The sequence below is a fragment of the Elephas maximus genome, chromosome 5 (genome assembly GCF_024166365.1).
Source record: "Elephas maximus indicus isolate mEleMax1 chromosome 5, mEleMax1 primary haplotype, whole genome shotgun sequence".
In the NCBI taxonomy this organism is placed as follows: domain Eukaryota; kingdom Metazoa; phylum Chordata; class Mammalia; order Proboscidea; family Elephantidae; genus Elephas; species Elephas maximus.
Genome location: NC_064823.1, coordinates 30897128 through 30921654, shown reverse-complemented (window position 1 = coordinate 30921654; position 24527 = coordinate 30897128). Strand labels below are relative to the sequence as shown.

Here is a 24527-nt window from a genome sequence, read left to right as displayed (position 1 = left end):
TCCTAGGGAAATACAGTATTTAGACTGAATCATAATTGACGGAAATGTCAAAATTAGAGAAGTGGCCCCTGTATGTAATATGTCTACTTGATCTTCTTTTTCCCAAGGATGAACTGGAAATGCAACAGGAGGAGGAGAATTTGCCATATGAAGAAGAGATTTACAAAGATTCCAGTACTTTTCTTAAGGTAAATAAAAAATTTCCAAACCTTATAACTCCTCACATTTAAGCTTTGTGCCTGAAAGGATTTTAAAAACCTACTTATTTTTAAGACTTTTTTTCAGTTTTCAGATCACTTGAAGTTATTCATGAAATAGTCTTCTGATTTGGCATTGTAGGATGAAGTAAAGGTGTATTAAAAGGAGCACTGGTGGCACAGTGGTTAAAGCACTCATCTGCTAACCAAAAGCCCAGTAGTTTGAACCCACAAGCCACTCTGCAGGAGAAAGATGTGATGTCTGCTTCCGTAAAAATTTATAGCCCCGGAAACCCTATGGGGCAGTTTTGCTCTGTCCTTTAGAGTCTCTGTGAGTCAGAATCGACTCAACAGCAACAGGCTTGGTTTTAATGGTGTTTGAATGTCTGTAGCTCCTGAAGAGTAACCCTATCATTTTTGTTGTTTTTTCAAATAGTACTTTTTAATCTATTTGCATACATTTTGTATGACTTTGTAATAAAAACAAAGTACAGAGAGCGTATCTGCATGCTATTAATGTAATTTTAATTAATTTTGACTTTTTCTTTAGGGGACACAGAGCTTAAATCCCCATAATGATTACTGTCAACATTTTGTAGACACTGGACATAGACCTCAGAATTTCATCAGGGATGTAGGTATGTTGGATTTCTTGGGGCTATAGCTAACTGTTGATTACATGAGCGTAATTTATTCATTTTCTATATTATCTCTAACAAAATGATTTTTCCCAGCTTGGCTTCCATTTTTCTGTTCTCAGTGCTTTCAGTACACCTTCATTTTCCATCAGGCATTGTTTTGTTGGGTGCTGTTGAGTCCATTCCAACTCATAACAACCCATGTGATAGAGTAGAACTGCCCCATTAGGGTTTTCTGGGCTGTAATCTTTATAGGCACTGTTTTTTTTTAATCTTTATAGGAGCAAACCGCCAGGTCTTTCTCTGATGGAGCTGCTGGATGGGTTCAAATTGTCCATCTTTGGTTAGAAGCTAAGCACTTAACTATTGCGCCAACAGCACACCTATCAAGAAATGTTACTCTTATTTTTTTTTTCCCCATTCCCTTCTTTCCTCTTCCCTTTCCCTTTTTCTTCCTCTGTCCTTTTTTCTTTTTGGCTTCAGTTTGGTTGTGTGATTATCCCTTTTTTTAATTGTACTTTGGATGAAGGCTTACAGAGCAAATTAGTTACTCACTAAACAATACACGTATTGTTTTGTGACATTGGTTGCCAACCCCACAACATGTCAACACTCTCCCTTCTTGACCTTGGGTTCCCTGTTACCAGCTTTCCTGTCCCCTCCTGCCTTCTCATCCTTGCCCCTGGGCTGGTGTGCCCATTTAATTTTGTTTAGTTTTATGGGTCTGTCTAATCTTTGGCTGAAAGGTGAACCTCAGGAGTGACTTAAGTACTGAGTTAAAAGGTGTCTGGGAGCCATACTCTGGGATTTCTCCAGTCCCTGTCAGACCAGTAAATTTGGTCTTTTTTTGTGTTATAATTTTGTTCGACATTTTTCTCCATCATTTTTTTTTAATGCTTCTGTAAAGATTTACAACCCTGCAAGCCCTGTGGGGCAGTTCTGTTCTATCCTGTAGGGTCACTGTGAGTCGAAATCAACTTGACAACAGTAGGTTTGGTTTTTGGTTTAATCTTAATGGAAACAGACTCCCACATCTTTCTCCCCTGGAACGGCTGGTGGGTTGGAGCATCCGACCCACAGGTATAGAGGTTAGGATTCACAGCATATATTTTTGGAGGACACAATTCAATCCATAACACCATCATAGTGGGTGTGAAGTGGTAACTTATATGGTTTTGATTTGTAGGTTCCTGGTGATTAATGATGTTGAGCATCTTTTCATGTACTTATTGGCCATTTATATACACCCATTCCTCACTTACCAACATGGTTATGTTCCAAAGACCAGGTCGTTATATGAAAGTTTGTGTTACATGAAAACGAAGGATGACCACATCAGATCACAAAATAATTATGTGGGACACACGTGCTGCTGGACCCAAGAGGCAGGAAATGTAGATGGGCACAGTATGCCCCACTGGTCATGAAAGGGTTACTGCCAGATGTACATCGTTAATATGCAAAATAGTCAGATAGTAGATATTTTACTATTGTAAATGCGAAATAGCAGATAAGAGATAGTAATGAAGAGTAGGTGTATCTTCTTTGGAGAAATGTCCAAACCTTTTGCCTTTTTTAAAAATGGTTATTTATCTTTTTGTAATTGTAAGAGTATTTTTATATGTTTTTGGGTACAAGTTTCTTATCAGACATGATCTGCAAGTATTTCCTCCCATTCTGTGAGTTGTCTTTTTTCTTTCTTGATTACAGTATTGTTTGTAGCACAAAAGATTTTAATTTTGATGTAACCCAATTTAATTATTTTTCTTTTGCTGCTTATAAACAACATTCTTAAAGAAAAGCTAATTTTAATGTTTTCATGAACAAAGTGATAAATTGTATAGCCAAACTTTTATATAAACCTTTCTGCTTTTAAGATACTTGCTTCCCTAAGGGCAGAAGAAAAAAAAAAGTACTTACAAAATTATTATATACTGAGGAAAAGGTTGTACCTTCTGTTTTATGGATGAGTAAAAGCTGACTCTACTGTGATTGAAGCATAACTATAGTCAAATCTTCAAACAGGTTTTATTTTTAGTTTAATTTATAAGCTTTCACTTTTTGATATTAAAGTTATTAATATATTTAGTTTTCAACTTAAATTTACATAATTTTTATTCATATGAATATGCTTCCCGTGTAGAGGAAAAAGCACTAAGAGCTCTTAGGGATCTTTGGTCTTCCTCCCCTTACAGTTGTTTCAGCTGACATTATGCTGTTTTACCTAAAACCTCTTCAGAGCGTCAAAGATACAAAATATTTTTGAGGACACGGGAAAAATGAGCCTCCTGTTTTTAGTACCCTTTGTGGAACTTGTAGACTTTTCTCAAGATCCTAAACCTGAAAATATATTGAAGATTTGGTTTATAATAAGGTGAAGATGTGAGATCTTTAAAACTCTAAATATCGATGTTGTAGAAAATCTAATTAAAGAAGCAACTTTTCTTAGTGTTCGTAGTACAGTTTTGATTAGGAATCAGTGAATGAGGTTAGAGCTAATTACCATCAGGGCCTTAACTCGATTCTTGACCTGTTTGGAAACACCAGCATCATAGTGCTTAAGAGCTATGGATGCCAACCAAGAGGTTGGCAGTTCGAATCCGCCAGGTGCTCCTTGGTGCCTATGGGGCAGTTCTACTCTGACCTATGGGGTCGCTATGAGTCGGAATCAAATCAGTGGCAACGGGTTTGGTTTTTTTGGTTTTCTTGACTTGTTTGGGGATTGTGTCCATAGGGATAGCCAGTTAATTGAAGATCATCCGCAATATTTTTCCAACCTCGGCTATTCTGTCTTTTCCTTTTCCTAATCATAAAATAGAAAAGAAATGCTCATTTGTTTTGTTTCAGATAACTGCCCAAGAAATTAAGTAAAAATTAATTAACAATCATTACATTCTTTAGCAGAGAGAATTTCTTTTAGCTAAAAGAAAGAGGGAAAAGAGCACAATAGAAAGGCAATTGTTTTTTTTTTTTCTTCTGAGAATTAAAAAAAAAAAAAATTTGCTGCAATGAGCAGATTGTTTAATTTAGTAAATATGAGAAATTAAATGGTTTCATGATTCAAATGGCTTTAGAATATCTAGGTATTTACCTGCAGGTGGAGTTAGGGTTATTAGGTAAGAAATATGTATTTGAAATGTTTTAAAGTACTCAAAATTAGCTGTAAAAAAAGTAAGGTTAAAATGACACGTATATTGCTTGGTTTTGCTTTGTTTTCCTGAGAGGGCTCATAACCTTTGAATTCATTGATATTTTCCCTCAGGTTTAGCTGATAGATTTGAAGAATACCCTAAACTAAGGGAGCTCATCAGGCTGAAAGATGAGTTAATAGCTAAATCTAACACCCCTCCTATGTAAGTGTTTTTATTGGTTTATTTTTGTTCTTAATTTAGGCTTAAAGTATCAATCTGTGTATCTCATAATCTTTTCTTTTAAAACACATTTCAACACATATAGGATTAATATATTCTATTTCTTCTTTGTAATAAAATGTTAATTGAAACGATAATGCTGAATACACAGTAGGTTCTCATTTTTTTCTAGCTTTATGGATAATTTTCTTAAAGTGTCTAAGTATTTTTTCTTAAAAAATCATTCATGTTTTGTTGTGTTCGTGATAATTTTCTTAAGACGTCTTTTTAAATTTTTTTCCTCTCAAAGTAATTTGTTTAGTGTAGAAAGTTTATAAAACTTAAATGAAGCAAAAGAAAATAAAAATTAATTATATCTCAACATTCAGACATAACTATTCTTCAAATTTTAGAAAATGATAATTCATTTTAGCCTTTGGTAAAAAATTATTTTTTTCCTCAGAAACGTGTACCGTCTTTGAAATGGAGAATGTTTGTTCCACAATTAGCTTACTTTGAATGTTTTGTACATTTAATTGTTTGAGTAAATGTATTCTGGTAATGAGTAGAAGAGCCATAAAAATTTTAGCAGACTCTAATATTCATCTTATTTTTTAAAATACTTTTTCGTTTTAAATATTTTAGTTTTAAAATTCTTTCATGCTCTTGTGCAAGTAGCCTTTCAGTAAGAGCTAGTAATAATTTGTATTAGGTAGCCTCAAAAGACTATTGGTATAAACAGTTTTACTAATGCATACTAATAAAAGAAAATTAAGTCCATATTTAGGAACTGTTTTTTAGGGGAAAATTTTTAAAACTTACAGTGTAAAAATGAGAGAAGTATATATTCTAGATGTATATGTGGAATATGATTTTACTTTGTAGTATAGTTATTTCCTTGTCCTAGAGATGGTTTACTGTCTATTCTGTGCTAAAGAAAGACACCCTTCCATAAAAAGGCATTTAGTAATTAGCTCATTACTACTTTGTAAATAGTGTTTATTAACATTTAAGTGGTTTATTTCATTACTGTCTATAAGGTATTTGAAAATCTCTTTCACATTTTTAATACTTGAACCAAATAGGTACTTACAAGCAGATATAGAAGCTTTTGACATCAGAGAGCTGACACCCAAATTTGATGTGATTCTCCTGGAACCCCCCTTAGAGGAATATTATAGAGAGACTGGCATCACTGCTAATGAAAAATGCTGGACTTGGGATGATGTATGGTGAAACTTTCTATATTGTAATGAATTATTTATTTTTGTGAAATGAATATTTGTTTATTCATTTGATTATAAATATCATCCCTGCTTTGTAGGGATCATAAAGATTGACTGATAACGTATACTGTTGCTGAATGTCCAGGGTACATTGACAGATACTACATTATCTGATTCTTCTTTTTCAGGCAAAAATTGAACAGGTAGTGAGTGAGTAGGCTGAAGACTCACAATCTCAGACTTAAAGTCTTTTGGTGTATGCTAGAAAGTCTAAAATAGAATGATTATAACTCATTTTGCTAGTTTCAGTAAACATTAGAGTATAACATATATGTAACATGATCCCATCTCTTGAAGGAGCTTACAGTATAGTGGATCAAAAGGATACATAAACACATAATTTCAGTATAATGTTATTGTTGTGATAAAGTTATGTTTTTCTCAAATAATAAAATTAAGCAAGCTGATGACTTCAATTAGTTACCTAAGGTATCCCTTTGTACTGATTGGTAACAAAAATAAATAATTGTTCAGTAATGATTCCGTACTACGCAACTTAGTAGGCATTCAAAGATGGGTAAGACTTTGTACTTGCCCTTAATGAGCACAGATTAATGGGATGAACATTGACCCTTAACTGATAATTACATTATAGTTTTGTTGGGTTGATAATAGAGATAATTATAATGTGATGAGCACAATTGACCAAGCCAAGGGAAGTGGGACACGTGAACATAGAGCAGGCAACATGTGAACAGTATAAATCATTAGTTGGAATTGGCCATATGAAAAGTATGAGAAAGGCATTCTAAGCAGAAGGACTAGCAAGAACAGAAAGGATGGAGGCAAAAAAAAAAAAAAAGCACTATCTGGTTTGTGGGTAGGGAAGGTCTATCTGTAGGTTAGTGTTGTTGGAACAGAGATTGGGACTTTTTGAGATGATGTCATTATGGGAGCTTGGACTTCTAACCTGAAGGCATTACGGAGCCCTTGAAGGGCTTTTACCGGTTTAGTGACATGGTCAAATTGCTGTGTGGAGGCTGGACTAGAGACAGAGAAGTCTGAAGAAAGGAGAGCAGACTGTTGTGATAGCCTAGATATGAACTGAAGGTACCTTACTTTTGATGGCATTAGGAATAGAAAGAAGTCGATAAATTCAATGAGTTTAGGAGATAATATTTTGTAAGACTTAGTGATTGGGATGAGGGGAGGAGTTAAAGATGACTCAAAGGTTTCTATCTTGGATTAAGGGGTATAGAGTAATCTCTAACGGAGAGAGTGAATACAATAGCAGGATTAGAGGAATTAGATAATGTTGGATATGTTGTTTGAAGTATATGTAAGACTTTCAAGTGGAGAAGATAATAGGAATAAGAAGCTCAAAGGGCAGACAGATTTGGTCTGTTGGAATGATTTATGCATTAAATCCTTGAGAATTAAGTGAGTCTGTCCTGGGATAGTGTCTCAATTGAGATAAAATGTGGATTGACAATAATGCCTCAGGAAACATTTACATTTAAAGGAGAAGGTGTAAAAGGGATGTAAAGAATGGATCAGAGAACTATGAGGAGAACCAGGAGAGTAAGAATGTCATGGAAGCCAAGGGAATAGGGAATTTCAAGGAGAGAGTAATTAGGAGTGTCGTGTGCAGAAGAGAGGTAGAGACAGAAAAAGACTGAAACTAGTGTTTCATAGGAAATGGCTTTGGATCCTTGTATGTCCTTTCTGAGTTAATGATAATTACTGTTAATAATAAAAATATTTGCTTTTCAAGAGTAACCTCTAATTCCTCCTCCATGAAGCTTTTCCTATGGGCTTCTGTATCCCTTGTGCCTTTATGTTTTTATTGCTTTAAAAAATTTTTCTTATTTCCTGATTTTAAATGTAACCTGTGCTTAATGTTGAAAATTCACAAAAATGTACAGAATATGGTATTCACAAGGCTTAAAGTTAAAGACCTAATGATGTTTATCGCTGAGAAGCTTTCCAGATAGGTTATATAAATTTACATTTCCTCAACAACAAAAATAAATTATTAAAGAAAAAACATTTCTTCTAGGAGTGTTGAAGAATGTCAGGTTTACAATCTCCTCATTAATATTGACTATTAATATTAAAAATCTTTGTCAGTTTGGCCAAAAGAAAAGAAAATTTATAAAAGTGAATCTCATTATGTCTTTCATTAGTAGTTAGGTGGAACTTTATTTTCTACGGCCAGTCTGTTTGTGAGGTTTGATCAGTAAAGGCACAAGTGCTTCAGTTATATATAACAAGCAAACTAAGAGAGTTTTTGAAATAAAGGAATTTCCATTTTATAGGCAAACCCTTGATTTAAGTTTAATTTCAGTGAACTTAAGCTCTGGCTGGTTGTTGTTGTGTGCTGTAGAGTTAATTCTGATTCATAGCAGCCCTGTAGGACAGAGTAGAACTGCCCCGTTGGGTTTCCTAGGCTGATATCTTTATAGGAGTAGATCATCAGGTCTTTTCTCTTGAGGAGTGGCTGGTGGGTTTGAATTGCCAGCTTTTCAGTTAGCAGTTGAGTGCTTAATCATTGTGTTGCTAGGACTCCTTTATATGATACTACCAAAACAAAGTGTCAGTGTAGTTAATATAATAAATAAATAAGAAAAGTATTTGGGTTTTACGTGTATTATTTTTCACAGAGTCAGTGGTGGGCAGTGTGTTTTGGTTAAAGACATAAGCACTTATTTAAAATACCAACACTTAACTTTTAGAATTGCAGTAGAGAATAATTGATTTGCTTATTGCTCTTCTCTGATGCATGCCACCACTCGTCTTAGCTATATCACAAATGTGTGTAGGAATATATACATATGTACATTCATACATATGTTCATATTCTTATAGTTGATAAAATGATGATTAGCATACTATGAAAATATTAGATGAACAGAGAAATCTGAAGACTTAAGAAAAAGTCATAAGTGTAAAGCTGAATAGGTTTATAAATATTGTAGTTATTTTCATTATTACTATCAAATACTTTGTTTCTGCCCACGTACATTAGAGATATGATTATAACTTAACATGTATCTGTTATCTAAGTAGAAGTTAAAATTTTCTTAATAAATGAAACTAATAAATTCTTGCCTGAACCATGATCTCTGAAACTTAACTTTTAAAGAAACTAGGAAAAAAAGAAAAGAATGTCATGTAAAATGGTTGTTTCTGCAGTTATTTGTAGGAAAATGTGGTATTTCCAAAATTTCGAAAGGTAATTATTGAATAACTTCTTTTAAATGTGACACATTCAACACATACAAGGCAAACAAAATTATAGATCACTTTTTTTGTATTGCAGACTTCAATAGTTACTTTAATAAAATGTGCACATTGACTTATTTTATCTAGAATAAACACTGCCATGTTTCATCTTAATGTCACTGTAACTTTGGGGTCATTTCATCTTATTCTTTTTTTTGTAAATAGTAGTAAGTTGCTTTTGAATATCTCTTAAGCTTTCCTATAAAATTTCATAATTCTATGAATGTTTTCCTATAAACTCCATATTAGAGCGACTGTATGTATATATATGTATACGTGTGTGCATGTGTGTTGTTTGGATATAGTAGATGAAAGCACCGCTAGAATCAAGAAACTTTAAGGATAAAATTTATTTTCCATTATATTTCCTAATTAAAGTGAGCATATTTGAAGAATCCTAGGTTTTTTGGTGGGTAATTAAAGTGAGAATATTTGAAGAATCCTAATTAAAGTGAGCATATTTGAAGAACACATATACTGAGGATCCTAATAAATTATAATGAAGGTTTTTTTGGATTCAGAATGAATGGGTAACAAAAGACTTTATGCGGTATTGTGTTGGTTTTTTCTAGATTATGAAGTTAGAAATTGATGAGATTGCAGCACCTCGATCATTTATTTTCCTCTGGTGTGGTTCCGGGGAGGGTTTGGACCTTGGAAGAGTGGTAAGATTTTTTTTTTTCTTTAAGTGGATTTTTAAATTCATAGGAAAAAAACGTAATCTTATGTTGCATAAGTTTGTAGGTTAATACCATTTTGTTTTGTTTCTTAAATAACTGTAAAATATCTAGAAAGAAAATCTATTCAGAAGAGGATGTTTGGAAGGTATTGGTTAACTAGCACTAGGGATGAATGCAGCTCTTTCAAAATGGATTTGTTTGTAACCACAGGAAGAGAACAGTTTAGAAATTTGAAACTTGAAATTGCAGATCATAAAGGAGCTACTTAGTATCATTTACTGCCCATTGTAAGTAGCTAAAAGGTATTCTTCTGGGTAGGATTGACTCATGAATTCCAAATGGGAGCCAAAATAAATTGAAGAAGTAACAGAGCATCTGAAACACATTATAGTTTGAATGAATGAATGAGAAAAAGAAGTTGTAACACCTCAACTATTTTAGGTACCTTGTATTTAAATATATTTCATAGCTTTTCTTTCTTTCTTTTTTTTTTTTTTTTGATTGAAGTGTTTTGGATTTCTAAATGGAAACAAAACAACATATGCTGTTTTGTCCAAGAATAATGGGAGCATTATGGTTAGTTGTCAGGAATCTTTAGTTTTTGATCTCGGTTTTGCTGTTGACAAGTCAGATTTTGGGCAAGAAGGTGCTTATTCTTGTGGTTCTCAGTTTCCTCACCTCTTATTGGATGATACTTTCCATTTTTAGAATGTGTTCTGTGTTATACAACAAATGACCTCATTTAATCATGCTGATTTGGCAGGTGTCCATTTGAAAGGTGAAGAATTTAGGATTATGTGAGATATAATTAAGTAGGATTATATTGCAATTGTGCTCAAATTGTGACATTGTACAGTCACTACATATTTTATGTATAAATAACGAGTTTGAGATAGTTAGATCGCATCATTGCTTCTGTCATTTATTAACTCCAAGGTAAGCCTCTGACCTGTGCCTGCTGTACTCTACTAGGGTGTCTCTGTTCTTTTGGTGAAGGCTCCTAAGGAGCTGTGGAAAAGTTAAGAAGTAGAGAGAAGGAAATACACTGTATGTATTTATATGTGTATTGATACTTACTTTTTTTAGTTCTAAAGTCTATATTTTGGTCTTTCCTCCCACCCCCTAAATTAGGTTGAAAATGATTAAGAGGTTTTTTTCTTATTTGTTTATGCAGTTTATCATATTGGTGAAAGCAGATTTTGATAAAAAGAAAAATTACAAAAATTATTTAGCACGAGATATATGATTTTTTTGTAAATTAGTACATTCAAAACCTATTGCTGTTGAGTGGATTCCAACTTACAGTGACCCTACAGGACAGAATAGAACTGCCACATAGTGTTTCCAAGTAGCAGCTGGTGGATTTGAACTGCCACTGCACCACCAGGGCTCCAAATTAGTGCATTATGGCCAGTAAAATTTAGGCCTGAATGATGTTTAATGAACATCCAGTGTGAAACAGGAACAGATAGCAATATTGATCTTTGAAATTTTAAAATAAAAATCTAAGTTTCATTTTAAGATGCATCTCACTTTACACAATAAGAGCATTCCTGAAAAATGCATATATTGTATGCTCTACTGTACCATTCTTCACACTTGATTATAGCCCCATCAATATTATTCTGCACTTTATTTCCTTGTACCTTACTGTAAAATCGACTGAAGGTAAGGATAATGCATTATTCATGGTTTTACTCCCTATAGTTAGCCATAAGCCCTCAAAAATGCCATTTCAAGGAGAAGAGTGTGTTACCTAGTGTATGTCACCTGTTTATATATAACAGATTCTAGAATGCTAAAAAAAAAAATCATGTTTGGTAAAGTAGAGGGTCAGTGAAAGAGAGGAAGACCCTCAAGGAAATGGATTGACACAGTGGCTGCAGCAATGGGCTCAAACATAGCAACAATTGTGAGTATGGCACAGGACTGGGCAGCATTTCGTTTTGTAGTGTATAGGGTCACTATGAGTTGGAAGCGACTTGACGGCACCAAATAATAATAAATATAATGGAATGTTAAGGTTCAAATCTCTGTATTTTCTAAGTTATATAAAGATAAAAGTTTTACCCAATAAAATATGTCTCTAGTCGGAATCGACTCGACGGCACTGGGTTTTTTTTTGTTTGTTTAGTAAAGAGATACACGTAACAATAGTCTGAATTTTTTCAAGTTGGTAGTATTTAATATAAAGGGAAAATTTTATAGGACTGTCTCATTTAAAAAGGAGTTATCAGAAATATTTCAACAGCATTTATCTTGTCAAAGGATGTAAAATCGAGGAATCAAGTTATCTTTGGGATTATTTTAGGACTATAGAGGGGCTGTGTGTTTTCGATAGCACTGTGTTGTTTTTTTTTTTTATGTGTTTTCTTATGTTTAAAACCCAGTCACAAAGGACCATACATTGCATGATTCCATTTATATGAAATATCCACGTAGGCAAATTTATAGAGACGGAAGTGGATTAGTGGTTGTCTGTGGTGGGAGTGGGGCTGATGGCCAAGAGGTGCAGGGTTTCTTTTGCAAGCAGTGGAAATGTTCTAAAAATTGTGATGATGGGTGCACAACTTGGTGAATATACTAAAGGTCATTGAATTGTATATTTTTAAATGGATAAATTATATGATATGTGATATATTCATATATGATGTCTCAGTAAACCGAAACCCGTTGCCTTTGAGTAGATTCCCACTCATAGTGACCCGACTGGACAGAGTAGAACTGCCCTATAGTGTTTCCAAAGAGCAGCTGGTGGATTTGAACTGCTGACCTTCTGGTTAGCCTCCAATCTCTTAACCATTTCACCACAAGGGCTCCAGATATATTTCAATAGAGCTGTTAAAATAATTTAAAAAATTAAAACCCAGCTTCTGTTGATGACAATTCTTTAATTGGAGCATTATGTACTCTTTTCATTTTGATACTTAACCGTATGTATTGGTCCAGTATGAGTCAGAATTGACTCGATGGCAGTGGGTTTGTTTTTTTTTTTTTTGGTTTATTAATATCCAAAAGATATATATCATTTTCTGTATAATTGTTGTATTTTTCAAGACTGACATTTCTTTTCTATTTTTGCACTAAAACAAAACTACATTGCTACCTTGGAATTTAGTATCTCAAACATCTGGACAGTTTTTTAATATTGGTTGATTATTTTAAGTATTGTGGCACCGGGTTTTGGTTTTTTTTTTTTTTTGGTTACTTTAAGTTAAGGAATTTTTTTTTTTTCTAATTCTTTCACTTCTAGTGTTTACGTAAGTGGGGTTACAGAAGATGTGAAGATATATGTTGGATTAAAACCAATAAAAACAATCCTGGGAAGACTAAAACTTTAGATCCAAAGGCTGTCTTTCAGCGAACAAAGGTATTACTATTTTATTTTCTTTATTTTTATCATTTCTCTCAAGCTTTCCCAAATTACTGTACCCTTCAATTAATTTTGCTGGAAAGGTCCTTTTCTGTAATGTCATTAAGCATTACAGGAATATATCTGAATTAATATTAAAATGTTTTATTCACTATGGTAGATAAGCCTCCACTGTGCTAGAGAGAGGAATATATATTCCTGCACATCTTAAACTACTGTAATCCTAAGTCAGACGTAGACTTTTGGTACCTCTGATACACAGATTTTTTCCCTTTCTTTAGGCCCAAGAAGAAGAGATGTCAGTAAGACTGATAGCTAGCTTAGAGACATATTTCTCGCCCCTTCCCTTCTCCTCTTTGCTACTCCATAACCCTGAGGACCTACACAAGAAGCCCTGAGAGCCTCTGCTAGTATCAGGCTTGAACAGTTTTAGTCCTTCAGTCTCCCACTCATTAGGAAGCCGCAGGTGGGAGAGTCTTTCTTATAAAACCTTTCTTGGACCAGTAAATTCTGTTGAAGGTGTCTTAGTTATCTAGTGGGGCTATAACAGAAATACAAGTAGATGGCTTTAACAAACAGATTTATTTTCTCACAGTTTGGGAGGGAAGAAGTCCAAGTTCAGAGCACTGGCTCTGGGAGAAGGTTTTTTCTCTCTGTTGCCTGTGGAGGAAGGTCCTTGTTTCTTTGAGCGTCTGCTCCTGGGTGATCTTCAGGTGGCTTGGCATCTCTCTTTCCCCATATCTGCTTCTTTCACTTGTTTAGTCCCTTTTATATCTCAAAAGGGATTGATTCAAGACACACTCTACACTAATCCTGTCTCATTAACATAACAAAACAACCCACTCCCAAATGGGATTTTAACCACAGGCGTAGACCTTAGGATTTACCACACATATTTGGGGAAAATAATTTAATCCATAACAGAAGGGAACCAAAACTACTCTTGTCCTAGTGGTTCATGTAGTCAGGTGAGACATTAGATTTATTTAACCTTCTGCCTTACTCCCCTCCTCCCAGAAATCTAGATTTAATAAAAAACAAACAAAACAGAAAATTATTTGATTTTTTACCTTTTTACATCTACTTCTGTTGAGCATTTTACGTCTGTATCTGTGTTTGATGCCCCCTCTCATATATCAAGAAGCTCTGGTGGTGCAGTGGTTAAGTACTCAGCTGCTGTTTGAAAGGTCGGCAGTTCAAACCCAGCAGCTGGTTGCTCCATGGGAGAAAGATGCAATCTGCTAACCTTATGGGGCAGTTCTACTCTGTCCTGTGGGGTCACTAGGATTAAGAATTGACTCAGTGGCAATGGGCCTCAGTATATCATTTTGATTTTGGATTATACACGGCCTAATAAAGCATCATGTCAAGATTCCAAGGCCAAGAGCCATGTTTCCAGAACTGGTAAAAAATAAGTTATTTACAAGTTACAGGGGAAAACTGCTGACTCAGTTCTGAAATCTGACAGCTCAATTTTAATACTCTCATTCCTAGGCCCTCTGGCAATCTTCCCTCATCCAGAGATCCAGGCTTTCTTATTCTGTTTTTACCCATAGAACTATATTTCAGAGATTCAAAGAAATAAGGGTTGTTTTGGAATTGAGCACATCAGTAATGTAAAATGTTATGAAATAAGACTGTGAAAAGAGATTAATTGCTCTGCTCTTATTGTTATTTAGGAACACTGCCTTATGGGGATCAAAGGAACTGTTAAGCGTAGCACAGACGGAGACTTCATTCATGCTAATGTTGACATTGACTTAATTATCACAGAAGAACCTGAAATTGGCAATATAGAAAAACCTGTAGAAATTTTTCATATAATCGAACATTTTTGTCTTGGTAGAAGACGGCTTCATCTCTTTGGAAGAGATAGTACAATTCGACCAGGTAGGACCTCACTTAAAAAGAAAATCTTTGTGGTTCCTTGGGAAAAGGGTGTCAAGAAATAGGGCAAAGTGCTGTTGAAAATAAAAGCCCTGTGATGTGTTTGACTCCCCTTCTTGCTGTACTTCAGATATGCCAAGCTCATTCTTGCCTCAGTGCTCTTCCGTGGTTCTCTCTCCTTTTCATTCCGATACCTGCTCAGATGTCCACTTCTCGGACAGGCGTTTTCTCACAACCCTGGGTAAACTAGCCAATTTCCCACTCCACTCCCATCCTCCCATCACTCGTTCCCCTTATTTTTTATTTTTCTTCATAGCGCTTACCACTATCTGGATTATAGATTCATCTGGGCACATGTTTATAGTCAGTCTCTCTAGCATGCAGTCTCACGGAAGGCAAAGACTGTCTTACTCACTTTTATGCCCAGCATTTAGATTACTCAGTAAGGACTGTACTGAATGAAGGAATGCATAAATGGATGATAGAACAATCCTACAGAAAGTAACCATCTAGTTGTGAAATGCAGTTGAGTATCTTGGTTTTGTTAAGAGCTGAAAAACTTGGATTGTTTTCATGTATTGTCTTTACAGAATTTTAACTTTATTAAATTGGTATAATGGAAATTTACTATTTTGAAAAAAATGAGAAAAGAATTAGGCTATTATGGAATAGGATTTTCTTTCATTGGCACAGCTTTGATTTATAAAGTAGTGTTGAAATTATAGTACATTTCGTATACTTTCTCAGAAACTATAAAAGTAAGTGTAGAATACTGCATATTGCATCAGTCAGTATAACAAAAGAGCAAAAATTGATGTTTTTGGTCTTACCATGTAAGAAATACAATTTAAAGATGGAAAGATCCAGAATCTTTCTTTTTTTAAGCAGTCTACATTTTATAAAAAGATAGTAAGAAAAGTTGAAGTTATAGTAGAATAATTGATCCTCAAAATGAGAATTTATAAGAAACTCTGATGTTCATTCTAAAAAGAGTAATCTTTGAAGTTCCGTAACGTGTATGTACAACAGAATTCTCTCTGACCTCCTCCCTGTCAGCTGTTTCTTTGTAGGTGTGCTTGGATTAATACAGAAACTTGAGAATATTTCTGCTACAGAAACTTCTTGTTGTTAGTTGCCATCGAGTCAGATTCGACTCATGGTGACCCCATGTGTTATAGAGTATAAATGCTCCATAGAGTTTTTCTTCACTGTAATTTTAATGGATACAGAATGCTGGGCCTTTTCTTCCACAGTACTGCTGGATGGGTTTGATCTTCCAACCTTTAGGTTAGCAGCTGAATGCAAACTGTTTGCACCACATAGAGACCTTCATAAAATTACGTAAAGTAATAAAACTGAAGTCACTTTACAAAGACTTTTTTTTGTATATGAAATGTATAGTCTGTAATTTGGCTTTACGGAAAGTGTTCACTATATTTAAAAGTAAATATTATTTCTCATGGCAATTTGCCAAAATTCATGCTAAAAAAATAAATCAATCCTATGTGTATAGCTCAACAAAGTATCACAAAGTGAGCATAGCACATCTGTGTAGCTACCATTCCAGTTTAAGAAATAAAACATTCCCAGCACCCCTTATGCCCTTTTCTTATCTTTCTCTGCCCAAAGATAACCCACTCTCCTGACTTAAAATGCTATAGCTTAACTTTAGGATTTCTAAAAATAATGACCTTGCTAAAATCACTTATTAATTCTGATTGTTAATTCTTTTTTTTCCCCATATCTGTATAATCATGCCAGCTGCCAGCAACAACAAAAAAAAGCGTTTTATTTTTTTCCTTTCCCATCTTTAGTCCTTTTGCTGCTTTTTTTTGCCTTGTTGCACTGGCTAGGATCCAATACAGTGATGAATACAAGTGGTGATGGCAAGTATTGTTGCCTCAGTCTTGTTCTCTGCATTTCTCTATTAAGCATGACGTTTACTGTAGATTATATTGCCTTTTATCAGAATAAAGAAGTTCCTTTTTAGTCTTGAATCTGTTTGACAGCAACTAACAACTTTCAGTCTTAGCTTTCTTAACAGTTTTTTGAGTTTTGTTTTGTTTTTAAATTGTGAGTAGAGGTTGAGTTTTATCAAATGTTTTTTCTGCATCTATTTAGATCAGGGATTGGCAGAGTTATTCTATAAAGGGCCACATATTCAACATTTTAGCTTGCCAGCCATACTGTGCAATTTTGCCATTACAGTGATTTGAAAGCATTCATCGACAATACATAAACCAATGAGTGAGGCTGTATTCCAGTGAAACTTTGTAAAAACAGGTGGTGAGCTAGATTTGGCTTGTAGGCTGTAGTTTGCCAGCCCCTGATATAGATAGCCAAATGTGTTTTTGCCTTTATTCTGCTAATGTGGTGAACTACATGGATTGATTTTCAAATGTTAAACCTGTCAAAGATTTCTTAAATAAACCTAACTTGATTGTGATGTGTTATCGTTTTATATAGTCCATGATTTTGTTTTCTAGTATTGTGCTTCAGACTGTTTCATCTGTATTACTGAGAAAGACTAATCTGTGATTTTTAATTCTTATAATATCAATGTCAGGTTTTTGTATCTGTATCTGGCTTTTGTTTTTTTTTTTTTGGACTTGGACCTTATAAAACTCTGCTTTGGAAACTTTGTGCAAAAAACCAGACCAAACCAAATACACTGCTGTTGAGTTGATTCCAACTGATAGTGACACTACAGGGCAGAGTAGAACTGCCCTGTAGGGTTTCCAAGGAGCAGCTAGCGGATTCAAACTGCCAACCTTTTGGTGAACAACTGAGCTCTTAACCAGTGCACCACCAGGGTTCCAGCTTTGTTGATATTATTTCTTCTTAACCTAGTTGAATAAGTTCACTGGTGATGCTAGAAATTAGATTTACTTAATATTATGAAATATCCTTCTTTATCCAATGATTTTAGCTTTGAAGTCTACTTGATCTTATATTACTAGAACTATTTCAGCTTTCGTCTGGTTTGTGTTTGCATAGCATATTATTTCCCTCCTTTTACTTTCAATCTTTCTACACTCTTACATTTAAGAGGTGTCTGTGAAAAATTAGTGATTGCTTTTTCATCCAGTCTGACAACCTGTATCTTTTAATTGGAACATTTAGTCCGTCTATATATAATGCAATTCCTGATATATAGTAAACAGTAAAATTACCATCTTACTGTATTCTATACATTGGTATCACCTATTCTCTGTTCCTTTTTCTCTTATCTTTTTTGGATAAATTAAGTATTCTTTTATTATTCCATTTTTCCTTCCTATTAGTTTGTTGGTAGCGGTTAAGAGCAGTGGCTGCTAACCAAAAGGTCAGCAGTTCGAATCCATCAGCCACTCCTTGGAAACAGTATGGGGTAGTTCCGCTCTGTCCTACAGGGTCACTGTGGGTCGGAATCAACTCAACGGCAGCAAGTTTCGTTTTTGGATTATTAGCTTGTTAATTAAATGTTCTTTCATTGTTTCTTTGGAGGTTATTCTAGAGATTGTAGCAGCATGTAACATTGAATTATTAAAGCTTAAATTGAAGGAGTGTATTGGTTTTTAAAAGGTGGGAATGCAATTATTTAAACTTTATACTTCCCTTATTTTTTTCAAACCAGTTTTCCTCAATGTCCATGTATTCATGCAGTGTGTTATTATATACATAGTGTGTATACAGCTACAGAATGAACTTCGAGCTGCTTAGACTTCCTTTACAAACACACATGAACATCTTGATTGGAAGTGCCGTGGATGATTTCACTCTTTCCCCATAATGAAAATATTTTGACAGCAGCGCCTGTGGCAAACAAGTGTTCATCTCCTCTGACTTACAGGAAAGGAACGTCTCTAAGTGCTCAGCTGGAGGAATGTGTTTGCTCAGGAAGCATAGCTGTCCGTATATATTGAATATTAAGATACGGCTCTAGTGTTTGAATAAATAAAGAACAGATTTTTCTCTTCCATCATTAACCTGTCCTGCCCCCAAATAGCTGCTGAATCTGGGAACAATGTCCAGTGTCAAGTGCTGTTTTAAGGAAGCAGAAAACGTAAAGGAAAAACAAAACTAAGACTAGCCAAAGAGTAAACGCAAACATCAAACAGATGCTAATCTTATAATAATTGAAGAGTCATTGTAACAACATTAAAGAATTTTGAAGAGGGAAAAAGATTCATAATCTCACTGCCACCGAGAATCATTTTCATATTGTACATAATACTTTCAAGTTGCTGTACATACAAATTTTTGTATTATTATAGTCACCATTTTGTATTTTTACTCAATATTGTGTCAAATATTTTTCAACATTTTAAATGATTATAATCTTTTTGATGGCCTCATAGCATTATTTGAATGATTTTATTAAAGGTGTTTTCTTTAAACATGAGTAGAAGAACCTAAACAGTTGAGAGAAGAGCTAGTTGTTAAGTGTAGTTGTAGATATAAACATAGGAAGCAAGTAAACTGAAGATTTTGCTTGCTGGCAATTTTTAGTTACAATTAATACTCAGTTTTCAGTGAAGTTCTCTATTTAGCTATGGCTGCCTTACCTACTTTAGATTATAAATTATACTTTTCATAGAGGATATTCTCCTATCTGTATCTGTACCAGTTAAATGAATCTTAGTAAATACACATTTTATTTTTTGCTTTGAAATTATCATCCAATTCTTCATTGTTGCCTATTCTTCAAAAAAATGTTTTAGTGTGCCGTACAATAAAACATAGGAAGGAAAATCTGCTTGGAAATTATAGGTCCTTTCGGGGTTAACTACATAAAATAATAGTAGGGACAATTGAGAGAGGTCGAGTTGGGTTAAGTCCTCAAACAGACTTCTTCCTCAAGGAGGTCATCTAAGTTGTATCATATATTTTTTTGTTGTTAGTTGCTGTTGAGTCAGCTCCGATTCATGGTGACCTTATATATAACAGAACAAAATATTGCCCAGCCCTGTGCCATTTTAATGACTGTTGGTATGTTTGAGTCCATTGTCTTGGCCACTGTGTTAACTCATCTCATTGAGGCTTTACCTCATTTTCATTGGCCCGCTACCAAATATAATGTCCTTTTCTAGTGATTCGTCTTTGCTGACGAGGTGTCTGAAGTAAACAAGTGGAAGTCTTGCCATCCTTGCTTCTGAGGAACATTCTGGATGTATTTCTTCTAAGACTTATTTGTTCTTGAGTATTCTTCAGATATTCTTCAATATTTGTTTATTCAGTATTCTTCCCCAACACTATAGTTTGAATGTATCAATTCTTCCGTCTTCCTTTTTCACTGTACAACTTTCATATGCATATGAGGTGATTGAAAAGACCGTGGCTTGGGTCAGACATATCTTAGTTATCTGAATGACAGCTTTGATTTTTTAAATTTTAAAGAGATCTTTTGTAGCTGGTTTGGGAAAAAAAAAACAAACAAAAACACCCTATACCACATATACCTCAGGAATGCTATTTACCATTGCTTTAAAATTTTTAAAAATAGCTATGGGAGTTTAATGCAGCCTGAAGCCAGGCTATTTTAAATTTACTGTTTATTATTAAGTAATACCTTTAGAAGCTTATAATAAAACACTGTTGCAATGAATAATTTGGGATAAAAAAAAGTTCCTTAGAAACTCTGTAACTAGTTTACTTCCCAAGAATTTGCGTGTATTATTTATGTAAGAGGCAGTATAGCATGAAGCTGGCACTGTTAGCTATTTTTATTATATCCTTGTATTTTCTTGTTTCTTACCCCTCGTTTGTGTGTTGTGTTCTAGAACACCACAAATATGCCAAGAAAACAGCAAACCAGAAGGGAGCAAATAAAAATCTGATGTATTCAGTAGTCCAACCACATAAGTATAGATGTGTTCATTAATCTTTTCTAGTTATCAGGATGTTAGTAGGTGATATGTAAAAGGCACAGTAGGATTTACCTATTGTTTTTTCCTACACATATTATATATATATATATGAATATGAATGAATGAAATCATTCAAATATGGGCATGATTAAGTGCCAGGAGTTCTGTAAAAGATATCAGTATTGCATGTGTGCTAGGGGACATCTTGAAGAATACAGTGGGGATTTGAGATATGCCCTAAGGATCAATAAGAAAAGAGAGAGTTGGGGGGGAAAAAAAAGGATAATCTTTTTTCCTCCATTTCAGGCTGGCTTACAGTTGGACCAACTCTTACGAATAGCAACTACAATGCAGAAACATATGCATCCTACTTCAGCGCTCCTAATTCCTATTTGACTGGATGTACAGAAGAGATTGAGAGACTGCGACCAAAATCGCCTCCTCCCAAATCTAAATCTGATCGGGGAGGTGGCGCTCCCAGGGGTGGAGGAAGAGGTGGAACTTCTGCTGGCCGTGGACGAGAAAGAAATCGATCCAACTTCCGAGGCGAAAGAGGTGGCTTTAGAGGGGGCCGTGGAGGAGCACACAGGGGTGGCTTTCCACCTCGATAATTTCTGAAGACACTGATCCTTTTAATGGCCCTCTCCCTTCTTTATTTCATTTTGAATTTCAGTTGGAAGACTCACCTTGGAACTGAGTTCCAGCTCGCACTTGGCTTTTAGTTTCTCTAGGCTGCAGGACTGTCTGAGCCAGCTTCCCTTGCAGTTGTCACAGGCGCTGCCTACTTTTCCCAGGATAAACGAGTGATTCCGCCCTCTGTCATGTGCATGTAACTGAACCGAACGAACACAAATGCCTTCACCTTCAGAGACTTGAGTTTATTCCTATTTATTGCAAAGGCTTTTGCTTTTTAGAAAGAGTTGGAGTAAACAGTGAAAAGGCTGCATCTGTAACATGATATTAGTCCTGCAGAAGGTGAGAGAATGTGCATCCCGCCACTGCTGTCCCAGCACGTGGGAAGCCGCCGGGAGCCTGGATAGAAGAGTTGGGACAGATGGTAAGCTTCTGCCAGAGATGTAATGTTTTCTTGATGAAACAATAAAAAGAGGTAGACTTCTTTTTACTCTTAAAAATTCAGATAAAATTGAGAATTTTGGCATACTTAAAAAAAAAAAAAGCTCATCATCATCATCTCAGTAGCTACAGATGACTCTTAATCACGCTTCCCATGAAACTAACAAGGACAAATATCCAGTGCTAGGATTTTGGTGTGGACTTGAACTTGGATTGACCTTGAAGCAGTTTCATATTCCTTATCAAAATAACAGAGACACTTGGTTATCCAGTGCTTGCTTTAAACATTTTAGGTAAAAAAGTACTTGGTGATGATGAAATGACACATATCTTTAAACTTGGTATGGAGAGAACTTAATGTAAAACCAATTACAGGAAATCCTCAAGACCACAGCTTGGAAAATGGAACTGCAGTTGCCTTTTATTAAAAGCATATGGTGGGGTGTTTGTTTTTAAGGAACTGGTTTTGCAGATCTGTTAGTTGTATAAGACCTTATGCTCTTATTTCTCTTTCTGTACTGTAACTCATGTTTTAAATGAATTTGCTGAATGAAATATTATTCTTGATAAATACATTTTTTATTTTGTGTATGATTTTTCTAATGAAATTTTTAAACCTTTGACGTTTGGGAGTCTGTTTTCTATATGTAGAATTACTGTTGTTAACAAATGAAACGTTTTATTCTGTGATGCATTGTAGTGGCCATTCTGCCGTATTATACCTAAGACATGGTTACATTACACCCACTGAAGACTGCATTTGAAGATAAAGATTGAATTCTGGGAATAGGATTGAGGCCTTTAAAAGCCTGATAAATTTAATAACTTGCTTTTACTTTCTGACAGATAGCATTTGACTAACATGTTCCTTGATACAGATATTACGTAGTACAGTTGGTTAGATACCTTGCTCAAACGATGTGTGATTTTACTTCAATAATTACAAATTATCTAGAATCAGAACTGTATTAAAGAAGACAGAGGGACATTCATTGCCCAGTGATGGGTCCTTAGGAGTGTCAGCTGAGGACTGTCCCATGCATAGGACTCCGGTTTGTTCCACACCCTGGGCAGAGCCAAGGGAAGGTGACATTGCTGGTGCTTACCTGGCCTAGTCACTTGTGAGATCTGAACCACAGATCATCTAGAGAGTTAGGAATGGCTTATTTGTAGGTTGAAAGTAGAGGGGAGCCACTGCCCAACATATTTAGAAAAGAGCAAATAAAAGAATGGCTGGTGGGAAAAGAATGCAAGTCCCCGAATTTATCCCTTTGACAGTGTAATATTACCTTTAAGTTAACAGAGGAGGAATTGTCTGCCACTGGCTTTGCTACCTTTTACTTTCAGTAAAGGCTGGGGTAGGTATCATTTCTACAATAGAATATTTATTCATTGAGGAAAGATTTGTAATGAAAACTCATCACGACTTCTGACTTCTGATCTTCTTTGTGTTTACATGTCTTATATCTTTAAAAAATTATCTAGGAATCACCAAAAATAAATTAATACTTAGCTGCTTCACTTACTGCTTCCATAATATGTATATATTTGATTTGGGGATAGAAGCTAATTATTCTAGAATAACCCTAAGTTTTTCAGTTATAAATTCTAAGATCGGCATACCTAAGATTATATAGGATTATGGTTCTAGGTATTATAGTACCAAGTATTGATGTTTATTTCAGTGGGAACTGTTCTCCCAGTTACTATCACCCTTTCAGAGGATGGGGATTGGGAGGCCCAAAGTGCTGCCTAAAGAGGAATCCTTTTCTCCTTCACTGTGGAGAATATAAAAGGCAAGAGGTTGATGATGTCAGGTAGAACAGATTTTGTGGTGAGGAAGCTCATACCCAAACACCAGATTAGACCAAGGAATCATGGAGACTGCAGTCAAGGGTAGAATGGTCACCAGGAAGCAGCACAGAGTGAGAGGACATAATGTCCCCTGGGAAGTGGGAGGCAGGCCTGGAGCCCAGTGTGGTTGCCAGAGCACATCTCCAGAGTTGGAATGGATCAGTCCTGCAGCAGCAATGTCTTTTAAAATACTTTCTACCTCTAAATTATATCTTTCTGATTAGTTACAGCAGCTTATTTTAAAACCTGTACTGTTTTCATTCGAATTTCAGAACATAATATTTGGTCTTTGAAGTACAGTTCCAGATTTTACTTATTTGTTTAATATAATCCTTGTTGACTTGACAAAATGATAGCCCAATTGGGACTCATTCTAAACAGTAGTCTTTGATCTGAAAAGTATGTCGTGTTTTTGTGAGCTATTAAAAACAAACTTCTGCCTGTAAGAAAGGCTTTCTTAGCACAATCCTTTAATCTTGTGGTCCATGTAGGACTTTTAGGATTATCCTATCTTTGATGTTTGGCAATAGGGACTGAACTTATATGCAGTTAGTTTTGAAGCTATAAATCTGAGGACTTCTCAAAAGATTAGAACATTTATCTAGTAAATTGACCCCATTGAAAAAGACTCCATTTCTGGATCTTGAACTGTTTGGAAACTCCACACAGCTTCTGCTCTCAATGCCTCCATCATGTACTTGGATCCATACAGTGCACAGAGGAGAGAAACAAAAAACAAACCCACATCCAATTTCATCTGGATCATTTGGACATCCTTTTCCAAGAAACCTTTTTTCCAAGATTGGACAATATGGTAAAAATGATTGGTTTGGGTATGGGTTATAGTTTTTACCTCTCTAACTGGAGATACTAATCAACGGTAAACTCAGATAAAGTAGGTTTTTCCAAAAATACCAAATAATCGAGAATCTAGAGGTCAACAGTGTAAAATGGATACAGGAACGAAGCATATAACATAAACCAGCGAAGCAGGCCAGGTGTTTATTTTAAAATGGAGTAATTGTCTTTATTTAGACACATTTTGTTTGCATATTAAATAGACAGGAATATTTACTGTCACTCATTCACTTGCTTCCTTTTGTCTTGAAATACA

General features: G+C 35.0%; 1 protein-coding gene across 1 annotated transcript in view; it reads left to right on the top strand.

Moving 5' to 3' along the window:
• The window catches only part of METTL14 (methyltransferase 14, N6-adenosine-methyltransferase subunit), a 30778-nt gene extending 7730 nt beyond the window's left edge, over positions 1–23048 (top strand). The window contains exons 4-11 of the mRNA XM_049885455.1: positions 108–188; positions 748–835; positions 4098–4188; positions 5271–5412; positions 9269–9361; positions 12630–12746; positions 14429–14639; positions 20792–23048. Of these exons, the coding sequence (XP_049741412.1) occupies positions 108–188; positions 748–835; positions 4098–4188; positions 5271–5412; positions 9269–9361; positions 12630–12746; positions 14429–14639; positions 20792–21096 (1128 nt within the window). The 3' untranslated portion in view covers positions 21097–23048. The remainder of the gene's footprint in view (positions 1–107; positions 189–747; positions 836–4097; positions 4189–5270; positions 5413–9268; positions 9362–12629; positions 12747–14428; positions 14640–20791) is intronic.
• Positions 23049–24527: the final 1479 nt, after the last annotated feature.